At 36.4% G+C, this 17,371-nt stretch overlaps 1 protein-coding gene across 1 annotated transcript in view; it reads right to left on the bottom strand.

Moving 5' to 3' along the window:
* Positions 1-5,238: 5,238 nt before the first annotated feature.
* Positions 5,239-17,371, bottom strand: part of LOC133756637 (amine sulfotransferase-like) — a 76,009-nt gene continuing 63,876 nt past the window's right edge. Inside the window, exons 5-9 of the mRNA XM_062187252.1 lie at positions 14,898-15,106; positions 11,004-11,130; positions 10,468-10,562; positions 8,138-8,324; positions 5,239-5,357 (exon numbers count right to left, since the gene is read on the bottom strand). Of these exons, the coding sequence (XP_062043236.1) occupies positions 5,239-5,357; positions 8,138-8,324; positions 10,468-10,562; positions 11,004-11,130; positions 14,898-15,106 (737 nt within the window). The remainder of the gene's footprint in view (positions 5,358-8,137; positions 8,325-10,467; positions 10,563-11,003; positions 11,131-14,897; positions 15,107-17,371) is intronic.

Below are 17,371 nucleotides of genomic sequence, written 5' to 3'. Positions count from 1 at the left end.
CAGTGAGAGAGACAGACAGAGAGGAAAGTCTTCCTTCCATTGGTTCACCTCTCTCTCTCTCTCTCTCTCTCTCTCTCTCTCTTTCTATTCCAGTCTTGAGGTTCCTCAGGAGTTTTGGTACATGTTCCTTTTCTCTAAGTTGGTCATCAGATTTCTTTTCTGTTACTCGCAATAAAAAGAAAATCATGCTTTGAATAGGGAGGCATATTTAATTATTGTCTTATTTTATTTTTTTTAAAAATATTTATAATCATTCTGGTTGAAAGGGGGATTGGGAGAGTGAGAGTGAAAGAGAGAGAGAGAAAGAGAGAGAGAAAGGTATATAGAGAGATATTTTACATCTATTGTTTCACTCCCTAAATGCTTACAACAGTGAGTACATGGCCCAGGAGCCCAGATTTCAATCTCAGTCTCCCAAGTGGGTTGCAGTGTTCCAAGTATTAAATCCACTGTTTCTCAAGGTGTTCTTTAACAGGAAGCTGGATTGGAGGCAGAGTAGCCAATACTGGAAACAGACTCTCTGATATGGGATGTAGTTGTCCTAGGCAGTATCTTAATCACTGTGCCAAATACCTGAACCATCTTCAGTCTTACATTAAGAGTTGCAAAATAAAGGCAATATCTGTAGATTATACTTTCTTTTTCCTCTTTCCAAGAGACTGGTTTCACTGATGACAGCCATCAGAATAGAACAAAAAGTTTAGCATGAGTTCTGTTTAGACACAATATATGCACTGAGTATTACTGGAAGTCATTGTCTTACTGCTTTGTGAGCTGCCTGCTTCATTGCTTAGTTACCTACCTAAGAACTGATGGGAAAAGGCGTAAGTGTTTTATATTCTGTATGAAGAGATAAATTTGTTCCAAACTTTTAAAGCCACATTGTGTTTCTAGAGAACAAAATAATAGAATTTTAAGACATTTGTTTGTGAAAGCCAGTAGAATGTATAATCAGCTGAACAGATAAGGATTCCTGAGACTAAAAATTGAAGAAGCAAGATCGAAATAGGAAAAAAGATTTTATGTCAACCATTAGATACATTAAATTTGCATTATAAAATTGGTGTCCTATTTTTTTGTAGACAGCATATTGATACATTGTGCTTCTTATTCATTCAGAGTATGTATCTTTTCCTTGTATAATTTAGTCCATTTACATTCAAAGTTATTATTGATAAGTAACAAAATAGGGCATTTTCCCACAAATATTCTATTGTTTTTTTAAATTTAATTATTTGACAGGTAGAGTTATAGACAGTGAGAAAGAGAGACAGAGAGAAAGGTCTTCCTTCTGCTGGTTCACTCCCCAAATGGCCGCCACAGCCGATGCTGCGCCGATCCGAGGCGGCCAGGAACCAGATGTTTCTTCCTGGTCTCCCATGCGGGTGCAGGGATCCAAGCACTTGGGCCATCCTCCACTTCCTTCCCCAGGGCCACAGCAGAGAGCTGGACTGGAAGAGGAGCAACGGGGATTAGAACCCTGCACCCATATGGGATGCTGGCTCCACAGGCAGAGGATTAAAGAAGTGAGCGAAGGCGCGGGCCCTCTATTGTTTGCTTTGTTCTCCTCTGCTATTTTCCTAAGAAGTTTTCTGCCTTCATACTGTTTCACCTTGATGATTGCCTCTAATTTAAAAATGTATAATACATCTTCAAGTATCATTTGTAATGTGGGCATGTATTGACAAATTCTTTTATATCTGCTTGTCTTGGAAGGCCTTTATTTCACCTTCATTTATGAATGAGATTTACTGTGTGAAGTATTATAGGATGGCAGTTTTTTCTTGAATGATCTCTTTCTCCATTGTCTCCTGGACTGTTATTTCTCTTGAGAAATTTGCTGTCAATCTTATGGGAGTTACTTTAAAGTTCACTTGACATTTTTCTCTTGCAAATTTTAGGACACTCTTATGTTTTACTTTTGGAATTTATAATGTGTGTGGTGAGGTTCTTTTCTGATCATATGTATTTGCAGTACTGTGCACTTATGAATATATGGATGCTCATATCTCCCTTAAATTGGGGAAGCTTATTGCTGAGGCTTTAGGACTGTGTGATGCTATAGACATTTCCTTAAGTCCTGCTTGGAGAGTATAACTGATGCTGTGACTTATAACACCAACACCCCTAATCCTGACACTGGGGGATGTGAACTGATCCCTGCTCCAGTCCCAGAGTGACTTCAAGTTATACAGGAGATTTTGCTCTGGAAGATGTGAGTCCAGAGAGGTGAAATGCAGGTAAGCTCTTCCCTGGGCCCGCAGTGTAGATTCCAGGGACATCCAGATATTTAAAACTAATTGTTACTGTCCTGGTGTTGCAGGGTATAATGGATATTATCCAGATGTCCCAGGGCAGGACAGAAATTGTTATGGACTGCTTCTGGTGTTAGCCCCCAGAAGCTAAGTTGAGTTCTCCTGTAAAATCGAGTACACAAGCATAGCTCTGGGACTAACAACCCAAAACTCCGACAGTTGTAGGATGCAGGGCATTTGTCCTTTGCCCCAGTCATGTGCTGCCCTGATTCTGATTCTGGTAGGAGCAGGACAGGGACATGCTGCATGACTTTTCAGTGCCCAATATGGCACTCTGTGGGAGTGGAGGAGGGGAGGGAACAATGAAACTTTCCTGCTCCAGGGCCCACTATTACTCAGACCCCAATTGAAGTAAAAGTCTTTTGTTGACTGTGGAATTCTCTCAGCTAAAACTGCCAGTGGTGGGGTAAGTGGTGATTTCTTCCTACCTTGAAGTGATAAGATTGCAGCTCATAGCCAGCCACTGGCTGTGCCATATGCCTTGTTGCCATTGTGTCTCTATCTTCTCTTCTCTTTTCCCATGGAATCATCATTGATTTTTCAGGTTTTCATAAAAAATTTCCATCAGACTACCTGACATATGTTCCTTCCTTTGTATGCCAAAGCAGCTGAAGTTATCCTATTCAGCCATCTTGCATCACCACTGAATTTCCCTTCTATTCATAGTTTGCTGACGTTTTATCATGAATAGTTTTTCTCAAATACTTTTGTGTATGCATTGGTATAATCATATGATCACTGTTCTTTATCCTATTAATATGATGATTACCTTAATTAATTTTCAAATATCAAACAATCTGGTCTATCTGCACTGCACAGTTCTTTTTATGAATTGCTGGATTAAATTTGACACTATTTTGTTGAGAATTTCTCTATGTTCATATTCTGTAGTATTTCTTTCTTGTAATTTCCTTGTATGTTTTGTTACTATTGTAATGTTGGCTTCATAGCATGGCTTATGATATGTTCCTACTTCTATTTTGTATAGTTTGCTTGTGAAACTCTATCAGAAAAAATGTGTTGTTTTTTAAGAATTATTAATTAGTAATCTATATCTTTAATTGCTCCTTATTTAGTCAGAGCTATGTCCCTTTGTATGATATTGGGTAAGTTGTATTTTTCAAGGAGTTGTTCCATTTCATCTTCTTAGCATAGTTGTCAGCATAGAGCTACTCATGTTCCTTTATTATTCTTTTAATATTCAGGGAACTTACAATGGCAATCTCTAAATGTTTCTGTGTTATTAGGGCTGGCGCCATGGCTCACTTAGTTAATCCTCCGTCTGCAGTGCCAGCATTCCATATGGGTGCCGGGTTCTAGTCCCGGTTGCTCCTCTTCCAGTCCAGCTCTCTGCTGTGGCCTGGGAGTGCAGTGGAGGATGGCCAAGTGCTTGGGCCCCTGCACCCACATGGGAGACCAGGAAGAAGCACCTGGCTCCTGGCTTCAGATCAGCGCAGTACCGGCAGTGGCGGCCATCTGGGGTGTGAACCAACGGAAGGAAGACCTTTCTCTCTGTCTCTCTTTCTCACTGTCTATAACTCTACCTGTAAAATAAAAGAAAAAGTTTCTGTGTTATTAATTTGTGTCTTTCTTTTTTCTTCTTAGACCTTACACAGGTTTACCAGTTCTATGCATTCTTTCAAAGAACCAGCTATTTGTTTCATTGATTTGATCATTAATATCCAATTTCCATTTCAATTTTCTGCTCTAATTGCTATTATTTCTTCACTTTTTCTTACTTAGTAGTTAATTTTTATTTATTCTAGTTTCGTAGACAACTTTTACTTATTTATACTTTTACTTACTGTGCTGTTTTGTGTTTCATCATATTAATGACATAACTTACTTATTTACATAAGTATACATGGAAATTTGGCTTATTGCATTTGAAGACTATTATAAATTATATTATTAGAGAGATATTCCTTCCTTTGTTTCACTCCCTGAATGGAATGACTGCAACAGCTGGAAATAGCAGATAAAGCCAGGAGCCAGGACTTCCAAGCTATTCTCATATATTACACCACAATACTAGCCTCAATCCATTGAACCTTGTAAGTTTCTTCCACTGCTTTCATGCTATACTTTTTCTTCCATCTGAGAATTTTATGTAATTTTGCTTTATTTTCCCAGTTAATTAAAAATGACTATCTAAATATTAAAATATTAAATATATGTAAAACTAATTTAATTGGTGATATATGCTAGAGAAAACTTTTTTTTATTAAAGTTATTTAAATCTTTTAAAGATTTATTTTGCTTTTTACTTATATAAAGAGAACTAATTCATGTGTTCATATACACAATTTTAAGAGTATAATGAAACTTTCCTCCCTCTTATACCATAGAAAAATACGTGTGATATTTAGTGCAAATTGAAAAGTTAAATTATTAAAAACATATATATTTATAGATTATTGATTTATTCCACTTAAATCATATTTCTATTTTCACATATATTCTGAAAAAAGAGGTTGTAATTGAAGTAAAAGGATAAAGAAAATTTTTATGATTTATTGATCCTTACTTTAATATAGATGAAAAATAAAAATATATACCACAAAACACTTCCTGCAGACATTTTCAATTCTTGAATTATGCTTTACATTTTTGCACTCTTAAGAGATTAACAATGCCATAATGCTTTTTTCTATCTATTATTATGCAGAGTGATAATGCTATCTCTGAAATCAATTTAATTTATTAATTTTGAAAATTTCCATGATTGACTGAATCTGAGTTTAAATCCTCAGTTTGACTAGTTGAATATAAGTAAACTTTTTTCTCAATTTTTTTCCCATAGAACTCATGGCAACTACTATTACTAAGAATATTTTACTCAGTTTATTTATGAGTATATTTGTATAATTAAGAATTGAAAGAAAGTGACACGTTATGATTACTTTTCAATGTGAGTATAATTCTACTCATCTATATCCCAGATAGATTTCAAAGGAAAATCTTTCATCTTTGTCTGGAATATTTTGTCAAATCTTTCATTCTGCTTCACAGTCAAATGATGCTTCCAATCTCCAATTGTACCTAAGAATTAAGAACAGAAAGAAGTAACAATGTCAGCATAAACATTACCCCATGCTATTATAATCTCTTCTCTAAGCCATACTAATATCTGCTAGATCTACCTAGGTTTTGATGTATCACCTTTCCACATAATGAGATAAGCTAAGAAAGGATCATAGGAATGCAACAACAGTAATTATGATGGATTTTCAAAAATTTCTTGGAAAATTTATTTCATGAAAAACTGTTCAGGAAGCTCCAATAATACTTGTCACAATAAAAAATACTATTAAATTCAATTTTCTGTGAAATTTAGAATTTTTTTTTAATTTAAGAGACAAAAAGAGAGAGCAGGGGGCGGGCAGAGAGTTGGAGAGAGAAAAACTTCCAAATACTCCTTCACTCCCAAATGCTCTCTATGACAAGGTGGAATAACATTAGAGAAATGAACACAGACCAGGTCTGCCATGTGGCTAACAGAAGCTCAATTACTTGAGCTACCTTTGATGCCAGGTCTGCATTAACAGCAAGTGGGAATCAGGAACTGGTGCCTGGAATAGAACCCAGGTTTTCCACTGTGGAATATGGTCATCTGGGCCACTAGAGTAAATGCCTGCTCCAATATGAGCAATTTAACAATTAAATTTACTATTTGAAAAGCATCATACTAAGTAAACTACTTATATAATATAGTTCATAATACATATGAGTATTTGTTCAGTTTTAAATGTAAAGATGAGACTCCCAAAGCTTTCAACTATTTAGGTTAATGTGTAAAATCTGCCATAGATTTTTTTAGGTAGAACTTTGAAATAATCATTATGAAATTTAAAAAGGAAATCATAACAACTAGACACAATCAATTCTCATATTCTTGTGTTAATATTAGCATTTACATTATGGACAGATATCAAGCTATTATGGGTATGAGAAATGCATTACCTCTGATCGAGCTGGGGAATGATAGGGAGAAGTTGATAATAAATGGCACTGAAGAAGGAGTAGAAATATTTTAAGTATGAATATCAAGGAAAGTTTCATTAGGAAATTTGCATAGTTACTTATAAAGTAATATAAATCATGATAATGGCAAGTTCTTATTTAATTAAAGAATATAATATAACAATTTCAAATTATATTTAAATTGCTATACATTAAATTCTTAAATATTAAAATTTTAAACTTCTGGGATATTGCTGTGTAAAGAAGTCTATTCATCTTTTTTTAAAGATTTATGTATTTATTTGAAAGTGAGAGAGAGAAAAGGAGAGACAGAGAGAGAGAGAGGTCTTCTATCCTCTGGTTCACTCCTCAATTGGCTAGAATGGCTGGAGCAGTGCCAATTTGAAGCCAGGATCCAGGAGCTTCCTCCAGGTCTTCCCACATGAGTGCAGGGGCCCAAGGACTTGGGCCATGTTCTACTGATTTCTCAGGCCATAGCAGAGAGCTGGATGGGAAGTGAAGCAGCTGAGATTTGAACCAGTGCCCATATGGGATGCTGGCACTACAGGTGGTGACTTTACCCACTATGCCACAGTGCCGGCCACTAGAAGTCTATTCTCCTTAACAATAACTACTGGCACATAACAGGAGCACAGAAAAACACATTTTTGAAATAATAGAATTCAAAGAATTAAGTTAATTGAATATCATTCCAAATTTTATGGGGGAGAAATCTGACACCTAAAGAATTACTATTTGGGCTGGCGAGGTGGCTCACTTGGCTAATCCTCTGCCAGCGGCGCCAGCACCCAGGTTCTAGTCCCAGTTGGGGCACCGGGAACTAGTCCCAGTTGCTCCTCTTCCAGTCCAGCTCTCTACTATGGACCAGGAGGGCAGCAGAGGATGGCCCAGGTGCTTAGGTCCCTGCACCCACAAGGGAGTCTGGGAGGAAGCACCTGGCTCCTGGCTTCAGATCGGTGCAGCGCCAGCCATAGCACCATTTGGGAGATGAACCAATGGAAGGAAGACCTTTCTTTCTGTCTCGCTCTCACTGTCTATAACTCTACCTGTCAAATAAAAAATAAATAAATAAATAAAAAAGAATTACGGCCAGTGCCGTGGCTCAATAGGCTAATCCTCCGCCTTGCGGTGCCGGCACACAGGGTTCTAGTCCTGGTCGGGGCGCCAGATTCTGTCCCGGTTGCCCCTCTTCTAGGCCAGCTCCCTGCTATGGCCCGGGAAGGCAGTGGAGGATGGCCCAAGTGCTTGGGCCCTGCACCCCATGGGAGACCAGGAGAAGCACCTGGCTCCTGCCTTCGGATCAGCGTGGTGCGCCGGCCGCGGCGGCCATTGGAGGGTGAACCAACGGCAAAGGAAGACCTTTCTCTCTGTCTCTCTCTCTCTCACTGTCCACTCTGCCTGTCAAAAAAATAAATAAAAAATAAAAAAAATAAAAAAAGAATTACTATTCAAGATTTTTCTCCAACGTAAAATAACATAGTGAGTTTTCATCCTGGAGTATTCCATTAAAAATAAATAAAAACAGGAAAAGGAATTATCCTAGTGCAAAATGTCTACCTCCTTTAGACAGCATTTGCTAAGTAATTTTCAAGAGAAGGAACATGTATGTGGCCAAGAAAGAAAGAATATACTATTTATTGAGCAAGGGTCAATGGTCATGGTGTGTACTAAAACATTTAGTTTTCCTGAGAAACTCCTCTGAGCCGCTTTTGATTAGGAGATTTGCTACTTGTTCAGTCTTAAGTGTCAGCATAACTTGGACAGACATATGGGAAACCCTGATGAGTTCTCCTAGAGGACAAATCACAGATTTATATTGATACACAACTGAACATCACCTTTGCGCATGAACTGTCCTTCCTGGAATCTCATCCCAGCATATCTTTCTATAGTATTAGTATAGTTTGCTTGTGGAAGAGACTTCATGTTTTCAAATGTAGCCTGATTAACCATAGCATCCACATCCTGTTCACTCAGATTTTTCGAAAGGAATTTGCTGATTTCAAGCACAGAGCTTCTGAAATCCTGAAACAGTAATGGGTGTGAAAAATTATTTAGGTTATGAAGAAAGCATGAGTTACAGCCTAACATGCCCTGTGCTCTAATGTATTTTTTCCACTGAGTGCTAAATTGATTCAAAATATGAAAAGCCTAATCAAGTTAATATTCCACATGTACAGAATGAAGGAGAAATGTGATTATCTGAAATGATGCAGGAAAAGCATATCACAGTTTCTAATTATATATTATGAACAAGAAACTCAATAAATTAGAGACAGAAGTAATCTTCATCAATGTAAAAATTTCTACAGCTAACATTATACTCAATAGAAAGGTTATGGAATATTTTTATCTAAATTCTGGAACTAGCACAATTTTATCACTTCTATTTAACATAATACTGGAAATACTAGTCCTAGCAATTGGGAATTAGAAAGGCACTTAAATTGTAAAGAAAGAGGTAAAAGTATCTGTGTAATAGGTAACAATCTTATGTGTAAATAGAAGTTAATGATATCCCCTGAAAGAAACAGAAACATTGCAGGATTTTAAATCTGCACCAAAATCAGATTATTTTCTATAAACTAATAGTGATCAAGCAGAAAAAATTAAGAAAACATCACATTAAACTGAATATAAAAAGGTCCAGCCCCTGGGGTTCAAGGACTTCTGCCAAGTGTTCTATCAATGTGCATGTGGGAAGTTGGTCACCCACCTCTACGAATTTATTTTCTCTGAATAAATTCGGTCTAACTGTAAAATTGCACATTGCCTCCTCTCCATTCTGTGCCTCTTTTCCTAACATTTTGGTGCCCTGTGTAAGGAGGCACCAATTTGCAAGTGTTTTCCTAACATTAGCCCTATCTTCACTTACATTAAAAATTACCTTTTTATCATAAAACCATATAAATATGAAAATTTGAATGTTGCACTTATCAATGACTCCATTACAATTACTGACTCCTGGACATTTGAGACCGAGAAGTAGAAAACAACTCTGTACAATCTCTGTGGTCCTCACGCTATCACCTCCAATCAGGAGAAACCTGGAAACTTCTCTGCCAAAATTGCCTTGAATTTCAGTGCCATGATGACTTTATCTTTGGAGAAGGAGGTAAAGACAGTATTAGCAAAATTACCAAGATATTTACAATGGAAGCAACAGAAAAGGGAAGATCAAAAGCTATTCCAACTATTATGGCCATCTAATTGCTTGAGAAAATTGGGAGCATGTTATAGAAAGAGATTTAAAAACTGAAAAACTTGAATTGAACAAGCTCTATCTTAAGATTCTCATTCTATTATACAGTGTTTTTCTTTTGTCAGGCTAGCCAAACACATCGATCAAATATACTTTCAAAACAGGCTGCACTATGGAAGTTGAGAGGAAAATCATATCAGATGACAAGGTATTAAAGGTAGAACATGGAGATATTCAAGAGGATTTACCTAGTTAGTATTGTGTTTGCTATGTCAGATCTTTTCTCTTATCCACACATACCACAATTTGAATATATTTATCCTTGGTTGGTGATTACCTGTCTTTTCTGAAAGATTATGAGCTTCATGAATAAAAAACTCAATCCCCTTTTTTCCTCTTTATTCAGTGTCCATTACATTGACTATTTCTGAGTCAATCAATGAATTTATTATGTAATGAGTCAATCAATACATCCTCTTTGATTACAATGCAGTGACCTTCAACTGAGTTTAATTTGACTTACACAGTGTTTTTTTGAGAGCATTTTGAGTTGTCTGCCAGCATTTAGTCTTTCTGTGATTTCACATGAAAGCTGTGGTTCACAATTTGTTTAAAACACAAGAGAACTTGCATCAGAGGGTACACTTATATATGGCAATAATTAACTATATGTTGATAGTCATTTCTTGCCCAGTGTTCCTTTAAACTTTATTAACTTATACAGGTCAGGAAGTTGCCTTTCTTGCTGTAGGTGATTACATAGGAAGGGATCACAAAGGTGACTGCTCAGTGGAAGAGGGATCTATAGAGGACCAGTAATCAAGGGAGGGGGAAGACATTAGAAACCTAGAAAGAAGGCTAAGCAAGATTAGGTGTGAGAATGTCTCCAAGAATGTAGCTTTCTGAAACTAAAAGAAAACAAATATTTGAGTGAACTGATTTCAGAAAATAACCTTCTCACCTTACCTTCTTCATATCTTCATACATCATGAACAGAATATTGAAATCATGTTTGTGTTCATACCAGCCTCTGATATGATCAAACCAAAGGCTTCCAACCACTATGAGAAAGATTGATTTACAAAGTCATTATATTGCACTCATTTTTAGAACACTCTATTATTTATTTACTCCTTTGGAACTTCAGAAATCAAAACTATGCTCCTGTTACTGCTCATCTAAATCTATAAAATGGTTAGTGCTCTGGGGGAACATTTCCATGATTTTCATACTAACCTCCCTCAACATTGCTACTCCATATATGTAGCAAATAATCACAAGAAATTAGTTAAACATCTGATTTTGAATATACATTTCTGGCAAGTTCCTTTATTTTCTCACATTCTCAAGCTGCAAACACATGTCTCTATTTTTTTCTATTATTTTCTGAGATCTAGGATTACAATATTTGCTATGAATATGAAGATAAACCTTTTGCTGTAGAATTTTGCCAAATGATAGTTTTATCTCCTAAACATATTGCTTGATAAATGATCAATTACCTTCTCCAACTAGAAACTTTTCCATGAAATGTCCTATGGTGTCTGTAGGTTCGTGTGTCTCTAACCAATTTGAAAAATAAAAATAAGAGACCAATACATCCTTTGGATTTCTGTAGACATAAATAACCTGCCGATAGAATTAAGAAAAAATTTTAAGAGTTCTTACTTATTCTTTTAGACTTTACCTAATAATTGCATCATTACTCATCACATGAATGCATAGTAATTTATTTCATTCATATATTAGTGATGGAAAGTTATGCTATTATCAATTTAGTTTGCCATTACAAAGAGTGTTCAAATAAATGAAACAATACATGCTGGCGAGGATGTGGGGGAAAAAGGGACACTAACCCACTGTTGGTGGGAATATAAACTGGTAAAGCCACTATGGAAGTCAGTCTGGAGATTCCTCAGAAACTTGAATATAACCCTACCATTCAACCCAGCCATCCTACTCCTTGGAATTTACCCAAAGGAAATTAATTTGGCAAATAAAAAAGCCATCTGCACTTTAATGTTTATTGCAGCTCAATTCACAATAGCTAAGACCTGGAATCAACCCAAATGCCCATCAACAGTAGACTGGATAAAGAAATTATGGGACATGTACTCTATAGAATACTATACAGCAGTAAGAAACAACGAAACCCGGTCATTTGCAACAAGATGGAGGAATCTGGAAAACATCATGATGAGTGAATTAAGCCAGTCCCAAAGAGACAAATATCATATGTTCTCCCTGATCGGTGACAACTGACTGAGCACCAAAGGGGAAACCTGTTAAGTGAAATGGACACTATGAGAAACAATGACTTGATCAGCCCTTGTCCTGAATGTTGATAAACAACTTAATATTTTATCACTTTTAGTAACCTTTTTGCTCTACTTAATACTATTGGTTGAATTCTGTAATTAACACACAATTATTCTTAGGTGTTTAAATTTAACTGAAAAGTGATCCTGGTTAAATATAAGAGTGGGAATAAGGGAGGGAGGGGAAGTACAACTGAGGGTATGCTCAATTGCCCTTGCCCCAAACGGTAGAGTTAGAAACATGCCAGGGGATTACAATTCAATCCCATCAAGGTGGCATGTACCAATGCCATCTCACTAGTCCAAATGATCAATTTCTGTTCACAATTGATCATAATGACAGGTCTAAGAGTCAAAGGGATCACATAAACAAGACTAGCACCTGCTAATACTAACTAAAAGGAGAGAACAATACAACATGGGAAGCGGGATACACAGCAGACTCATAGAATGACAGATGTCCTAAATAGCACTCTGGCCTCAGAATCAGCCCTTAAGTCATTCGGATCTGGCTCAAGAGCCCATGAAAGTATTTTAGGCATGGAAAGCCAAGACACTCTGGAAAAAAAAAAAAAAGACCTAAATGAAAGATCTCTGTGAGTGAGATCCCAGTGGAAAGAACTGGCCATCAAAGAAGGAGGTACCTTTCTCTGAAGGGAGGAGAGAACTTCCACTTTGACTATGACCTTGTCTAAATAAGATCAGAGTCAGTGAACTCAAAAGGCTTCCATAGCCTTGGCAACTCATGACTAGAGCCTAGGAAGATTACTGATGCCATAAACAAGAGTGTCAAATTATTAAGTCAACAACAGGCGTCACTGTGCACTTACTCCTCATGTAGGATCTCTGTACTTAATGTGTTATACAATGTGAATTAATGTTATAACTAGTACTCAAACAGCACTTTACACTTTGTGTTTCTGTGTGGGTGCAAACTGTTGAAATCTTTAATATATACTAAATTGATCTTCTATATTTGAAGATAATTGAAAATGAATCTTGATGTGAATGGAATGGGAGAGGGAGCGGGATATGGGGAGGTTGCAGGTAGGAGGGAAGTTATGGGGGGGAAGCCACTGTAATCCTAAGCCATACTTCAGAAATTTATATTTATTAAATAAAAGTTTAAAGGGAAATTATTCCCATGACTTTGCACATGTGCTTAAAATTTTAAGATAAATATCTACAAGTGTATGGATTGTAGACTTCATAAATAATACATTTTAGATTGCATAAAACCTGTATTAACTACTTTTTATAAGTATCATGTTGTAGTTGATGTATAGAGAAGGTAACATTCAAAATTACTGAAAAAATGAACTATTTACAATGGAACAAATAATTGTCTATATGAAAAGCAAGTTTCTTTTTAAACTCACATCATACAAAACATTAATTACTAAATGAGTGATTTAAATATGCACTAAATCATTGGCATCCACACTAACAAAAAAATTTGTGGTCTTTGAATTGAAAGAATTTCTTAAAGAAGAAAACACTCATTTAAAATAAAAAAAGAATATTTTCATACATTAATTGTGATTCTTACCAAAACACAAATAGAGTTTCAAAATTTTAGAGAAAAAACAATAGAAACAGTGTATGAGTATCCAAAATATAAATATATTATGTGTATATATATATATATATAATATGTATATATAAAACAAATTTAGGAGAACATTAACAAGTATCAAAAGTTGGGCAAAAACACTGTCACCTCACAGAAAAAAAAACAATTATAGCTGAAGAGCATAGCAGGAAGTAGTACATAAAATTGATGATTATGAGTATTCAAATGAAGATCAGTTTGATTCATTATTGCATGTACAACTTTGAAAAATATGAAAAAGTTCATTATGGAAATTTATCTGGGAAAAATTTTCTAGAGAAAAATTAAGAACTGATGCATTACTGGCTTTATTTTAAGCTGGTACACCTGATGTTGAGAAAATGTTGACCATCCTATAAATTTGAGTATTCCTGTACTTGTGACATTATGATTCTATTCCTGGAAGTAGGTCCTAGGAAAGTGGTGTGCACGTGTCCAAACAACATCCTGATGAATGTCCATAGCAATATTTCTTATAGCAGCAAAGTAGAGGAAATAATAAACATTCAAAGAAGGGTAAGCAGAGATATAATATAATTAATTACAAAAATTGTAAAATTACACAGAAGTGAAAATAGTATTGAAAATGAATCACTAGGCCGGCGCCGTGGCTCACTTGGCTAATCCTCTGCCTGTGGCACCAGTACTCCAGGTTCTAGTCCTGGTTGGGGCACCAGGCACTGGTCCCAGTTGCTCCTCTTCCAGTCCAGCTCTCTGCTGTGGCCCAAGAAGGCAGCCAAGGATGGCCCAAGTGCTTGGGTCCCTGCACCCACAAGGGAGACCAGAAAGAAGCACCCAGCTCCTGGCTTTGGATTGGTGCAGCGCCGGCCATAGTGGCAATTAGGGAAGTGAACCAATGGAAGGAAGACCTTTCTCTCTATCTCTCACTGCCTATAACTCTCTCTCTCTCTCTGTCTCTCTTTCTCACTAACTCTGTTTGTCAAAAAAAAAAATGAAGCACTAATAAAAATACATGGGAAAATTCCAGCATCAAGAAACAATTGTCAATATGTATATAAATTTAAATCCAAATGGTCTGACAGGACAATATAATCAGTTTGTAATAACCAATAGAATAGAAATTGCTTGTATAGGAGAACATAGCATAATAGGTCAAAAGCAAAATTCTATGTACATTTCAGAAACCAACTTGTCCATGAAAAACACATCCCTATTGCATACTCACACAATAAAGTCCTTTTAAACAATAAATAAGTAAATAATTTTTTTGTGCTGATGTGCAAGAACTTTTTCTATGTTCTGTATAATTACATGGTTAACACTGAGGCATATGGCTGTGGATGGCATATGACTGTAATTCCATATATATTATTAGCATGCAAAATAATATGGTAAAATTTAATAACCACAACATTTAGAAGAATATCGATGAATAGGGAGGGGACAATAGTTAGAGAAGGTGTACTGCCTGTGCAAAAAGTCCATTAGATATTTTCATGACTTACTTTAGCTTTTTTGTTCTTCAGACCTTTGGGTGCTAAATAATATGGAAGATGGGAAGTGAAGAGTCGTGGAGATGGTCTGTTTTCAATGTCCATTAGACGTCTAGAGTATTCAAAGAAAGGGACTCTAAAAGCTGTTTCCAAGTTTTCCATTCTGTTACGATGTCCCTCAAAATAAATCAAACTTAGTATCTGCTGAGCCCAGATGGTACCTGTCAAAATAGATAATCACGTTTTCAACTGTTTTTATTATGGAAAAGTATTATCAGCTATATTAAATTGATTTTGAGCTACTTTTCTTTTTTCCCAAAGAATATTTTATTTAATGAGTACAAATTTCATAAGCACAACTATTAGAATATGGTGATTCTTCCCACCATATCTGCCCTCCCAACCCCACTCTCACAGCATCTCCTACCTCCTCTCTCATTCCCAGTCCATTGTCCATTAAGATTCATCTTCAATTAACTTCATACAAAGAAGACCAACTCTATACTAAGTAAAGATTTCAACAATTTGCACACACATGCACACACACAAAAAAACTGAGAACAAGTATCATAGTTAATTCTCATAATACAACTCAATGAGGGCAGAGGTTCTGTACCAGGAGCTAGTGTACAGTGACTTCTGTTGTAAATTTAACAATTAGCACTATTATGTATGCCATCAGTGACCACCTGAGGCTCTTGACATGAGCTGGATAGGCTATGAAAGCCTTCTGAATCCACAAACTCCAACAGTATTTGGACAAGGCCATAAGCAAAGTAGAAGTTCTCTCTTCACTTTAGAGAAAAGTACATCCTTCTTTGATGGCCATTTCTTTCCGTTGGAATTCACTGGAAGAGATTCTTCATGTAGAATATTTTTATCACAGTATTTTGGCTTTCCATGTCTGAAATGCTCTCATGGGCTTTTCTGCCAGACAAGGAAACCTTAAAGGCTGATTCTGAGGTTAGAGTGTCACTTAAACCTGTTGTCATTCTATGAGTCTTCTGTGTTGACTGCTTCCATGTTGGAATATTCTGTCCTTTTAAATTCTATCTATTATAATTACTCAGAAGTTTATCCTATTTTTGTAATCATTTTAACACTTAATTCTATCTATATGTTCATTTTGACACTTAATATGATCACTTTAACACTTAAGATGACATTTTTACCACCCTGCTTAATGGGATTTGTGGGTCCCATGACAAGTTGTAAACTGTACTCTTAGAACTTAACCCTTCAAACTGTTGAAATCTTTATATATACTAAACTGATTTTCTGTATATAAAGAGAATTGAAAATGAATCTTGATGTGAATGGAAGGGGAGAGCGAGTGGGAAAGGGGAGGGTTGCGGATTGGAGGGAAGTTATGGGGGGGGAAAGCCATTGTAATCCATAAGCTGTACTTTGGAAATTTATATTCATTAAATAAAAGATTAAAAAATATTAAAAAATAAAAATAAAATAAAAAAAGAAGAAGAAGTTAGCCCTTAGGAATGTATGCAGATCTATAGAGCTTTACAGTTCCTTGTTTCTCTCCTATTCCTACTCTTATTTCTTAAGATCCATCCTCAATTAACTTTATAAACATATGATTGACTCTATGTTAAGAGATCAACAAATAGTGTGAAGAGAAAAAGACAAAAAAAAGACAAAAAACAAAACTGTTCCACAACAATCAATAAAACTGTTCAAGTCACCCCTTTTCTCTTTTTTTAAAATATTTATTTATTTATTTAAAAGGCAGAGTCACAGAGAGGCAGAGGTAGAGTGAGAGAGAGAGAGAGGTCTTCCATTTGCTGGTTCACATTCCAGATGGCCACAGTGGCCGGAGGTACACCAACCAAAGCCAGGAGGCAGGAGGTTCCTCCAGGTCTCCCACATGGGTGCAGGGGCACAAGGAATTGGGCCATCTTCTACTGCTTTCCCAGGCCATAGCAGAGAGCTGGATCAGAAGTGGAGCAGCTGGGACTCAAGTCAGCGCCCATATGTGATTTTGGCACTGGAGGTGGCAGTTTTACCCACTAAGCCACAGCACCAGTCCCCAAGTCATCTCTTTTCAAAGTGTCAATTTCACTTCTGCAGGTTTCGTTTTAGGTGCTCTATTCAATCTCACAGGTAAAGGAGAACATATGGTATTTGTCCATTTGGGACTGGCTAATTTAACTAAGTATGATGTTTTCCAAATTCATCCATTTTGTTGCAACTGACCAGATTTCATTTGTTAATCACTGTGTATTATTCCTAGTGCACATATCCCATAGTTTGTTTATCCAGTCTTTGGTTGATGGGCATTTAGGTTGGTTCCATGTCTTAGCTATTGTGAATTGAGCTGCAATAAACATGGAGGTGCAGATAACTTTTTTTAAGAGAAAGGGTTTATTGGCAAAACCAGCAGACTGGAGGGAAGGGGCGAGGAAGGAAAAAGAGGGAGAAGGAGAGTGTAAATGAGAGAGAGACAGAGAGGAGAGGAACTAGCGAGGAGG

The sequence above is a fragment of the Lepus europaeus genome, chromosome 3 (genome assembly GCF_033115175.1).
Source record: "Lepus europaeus isolate LE1 chromosome 3, mLepTim1.pri, whole genome shotgun sequence".
Classification (NCBI taxonomy): Eukaryota; Metazoa; Chordata; class Mammalia; order Lagomorpha; family Leporidae; genus Lepus; species Lepus europaeus.
This window is presented reverse-complemented; position numbering and strand designations above follow the sequence as displayed.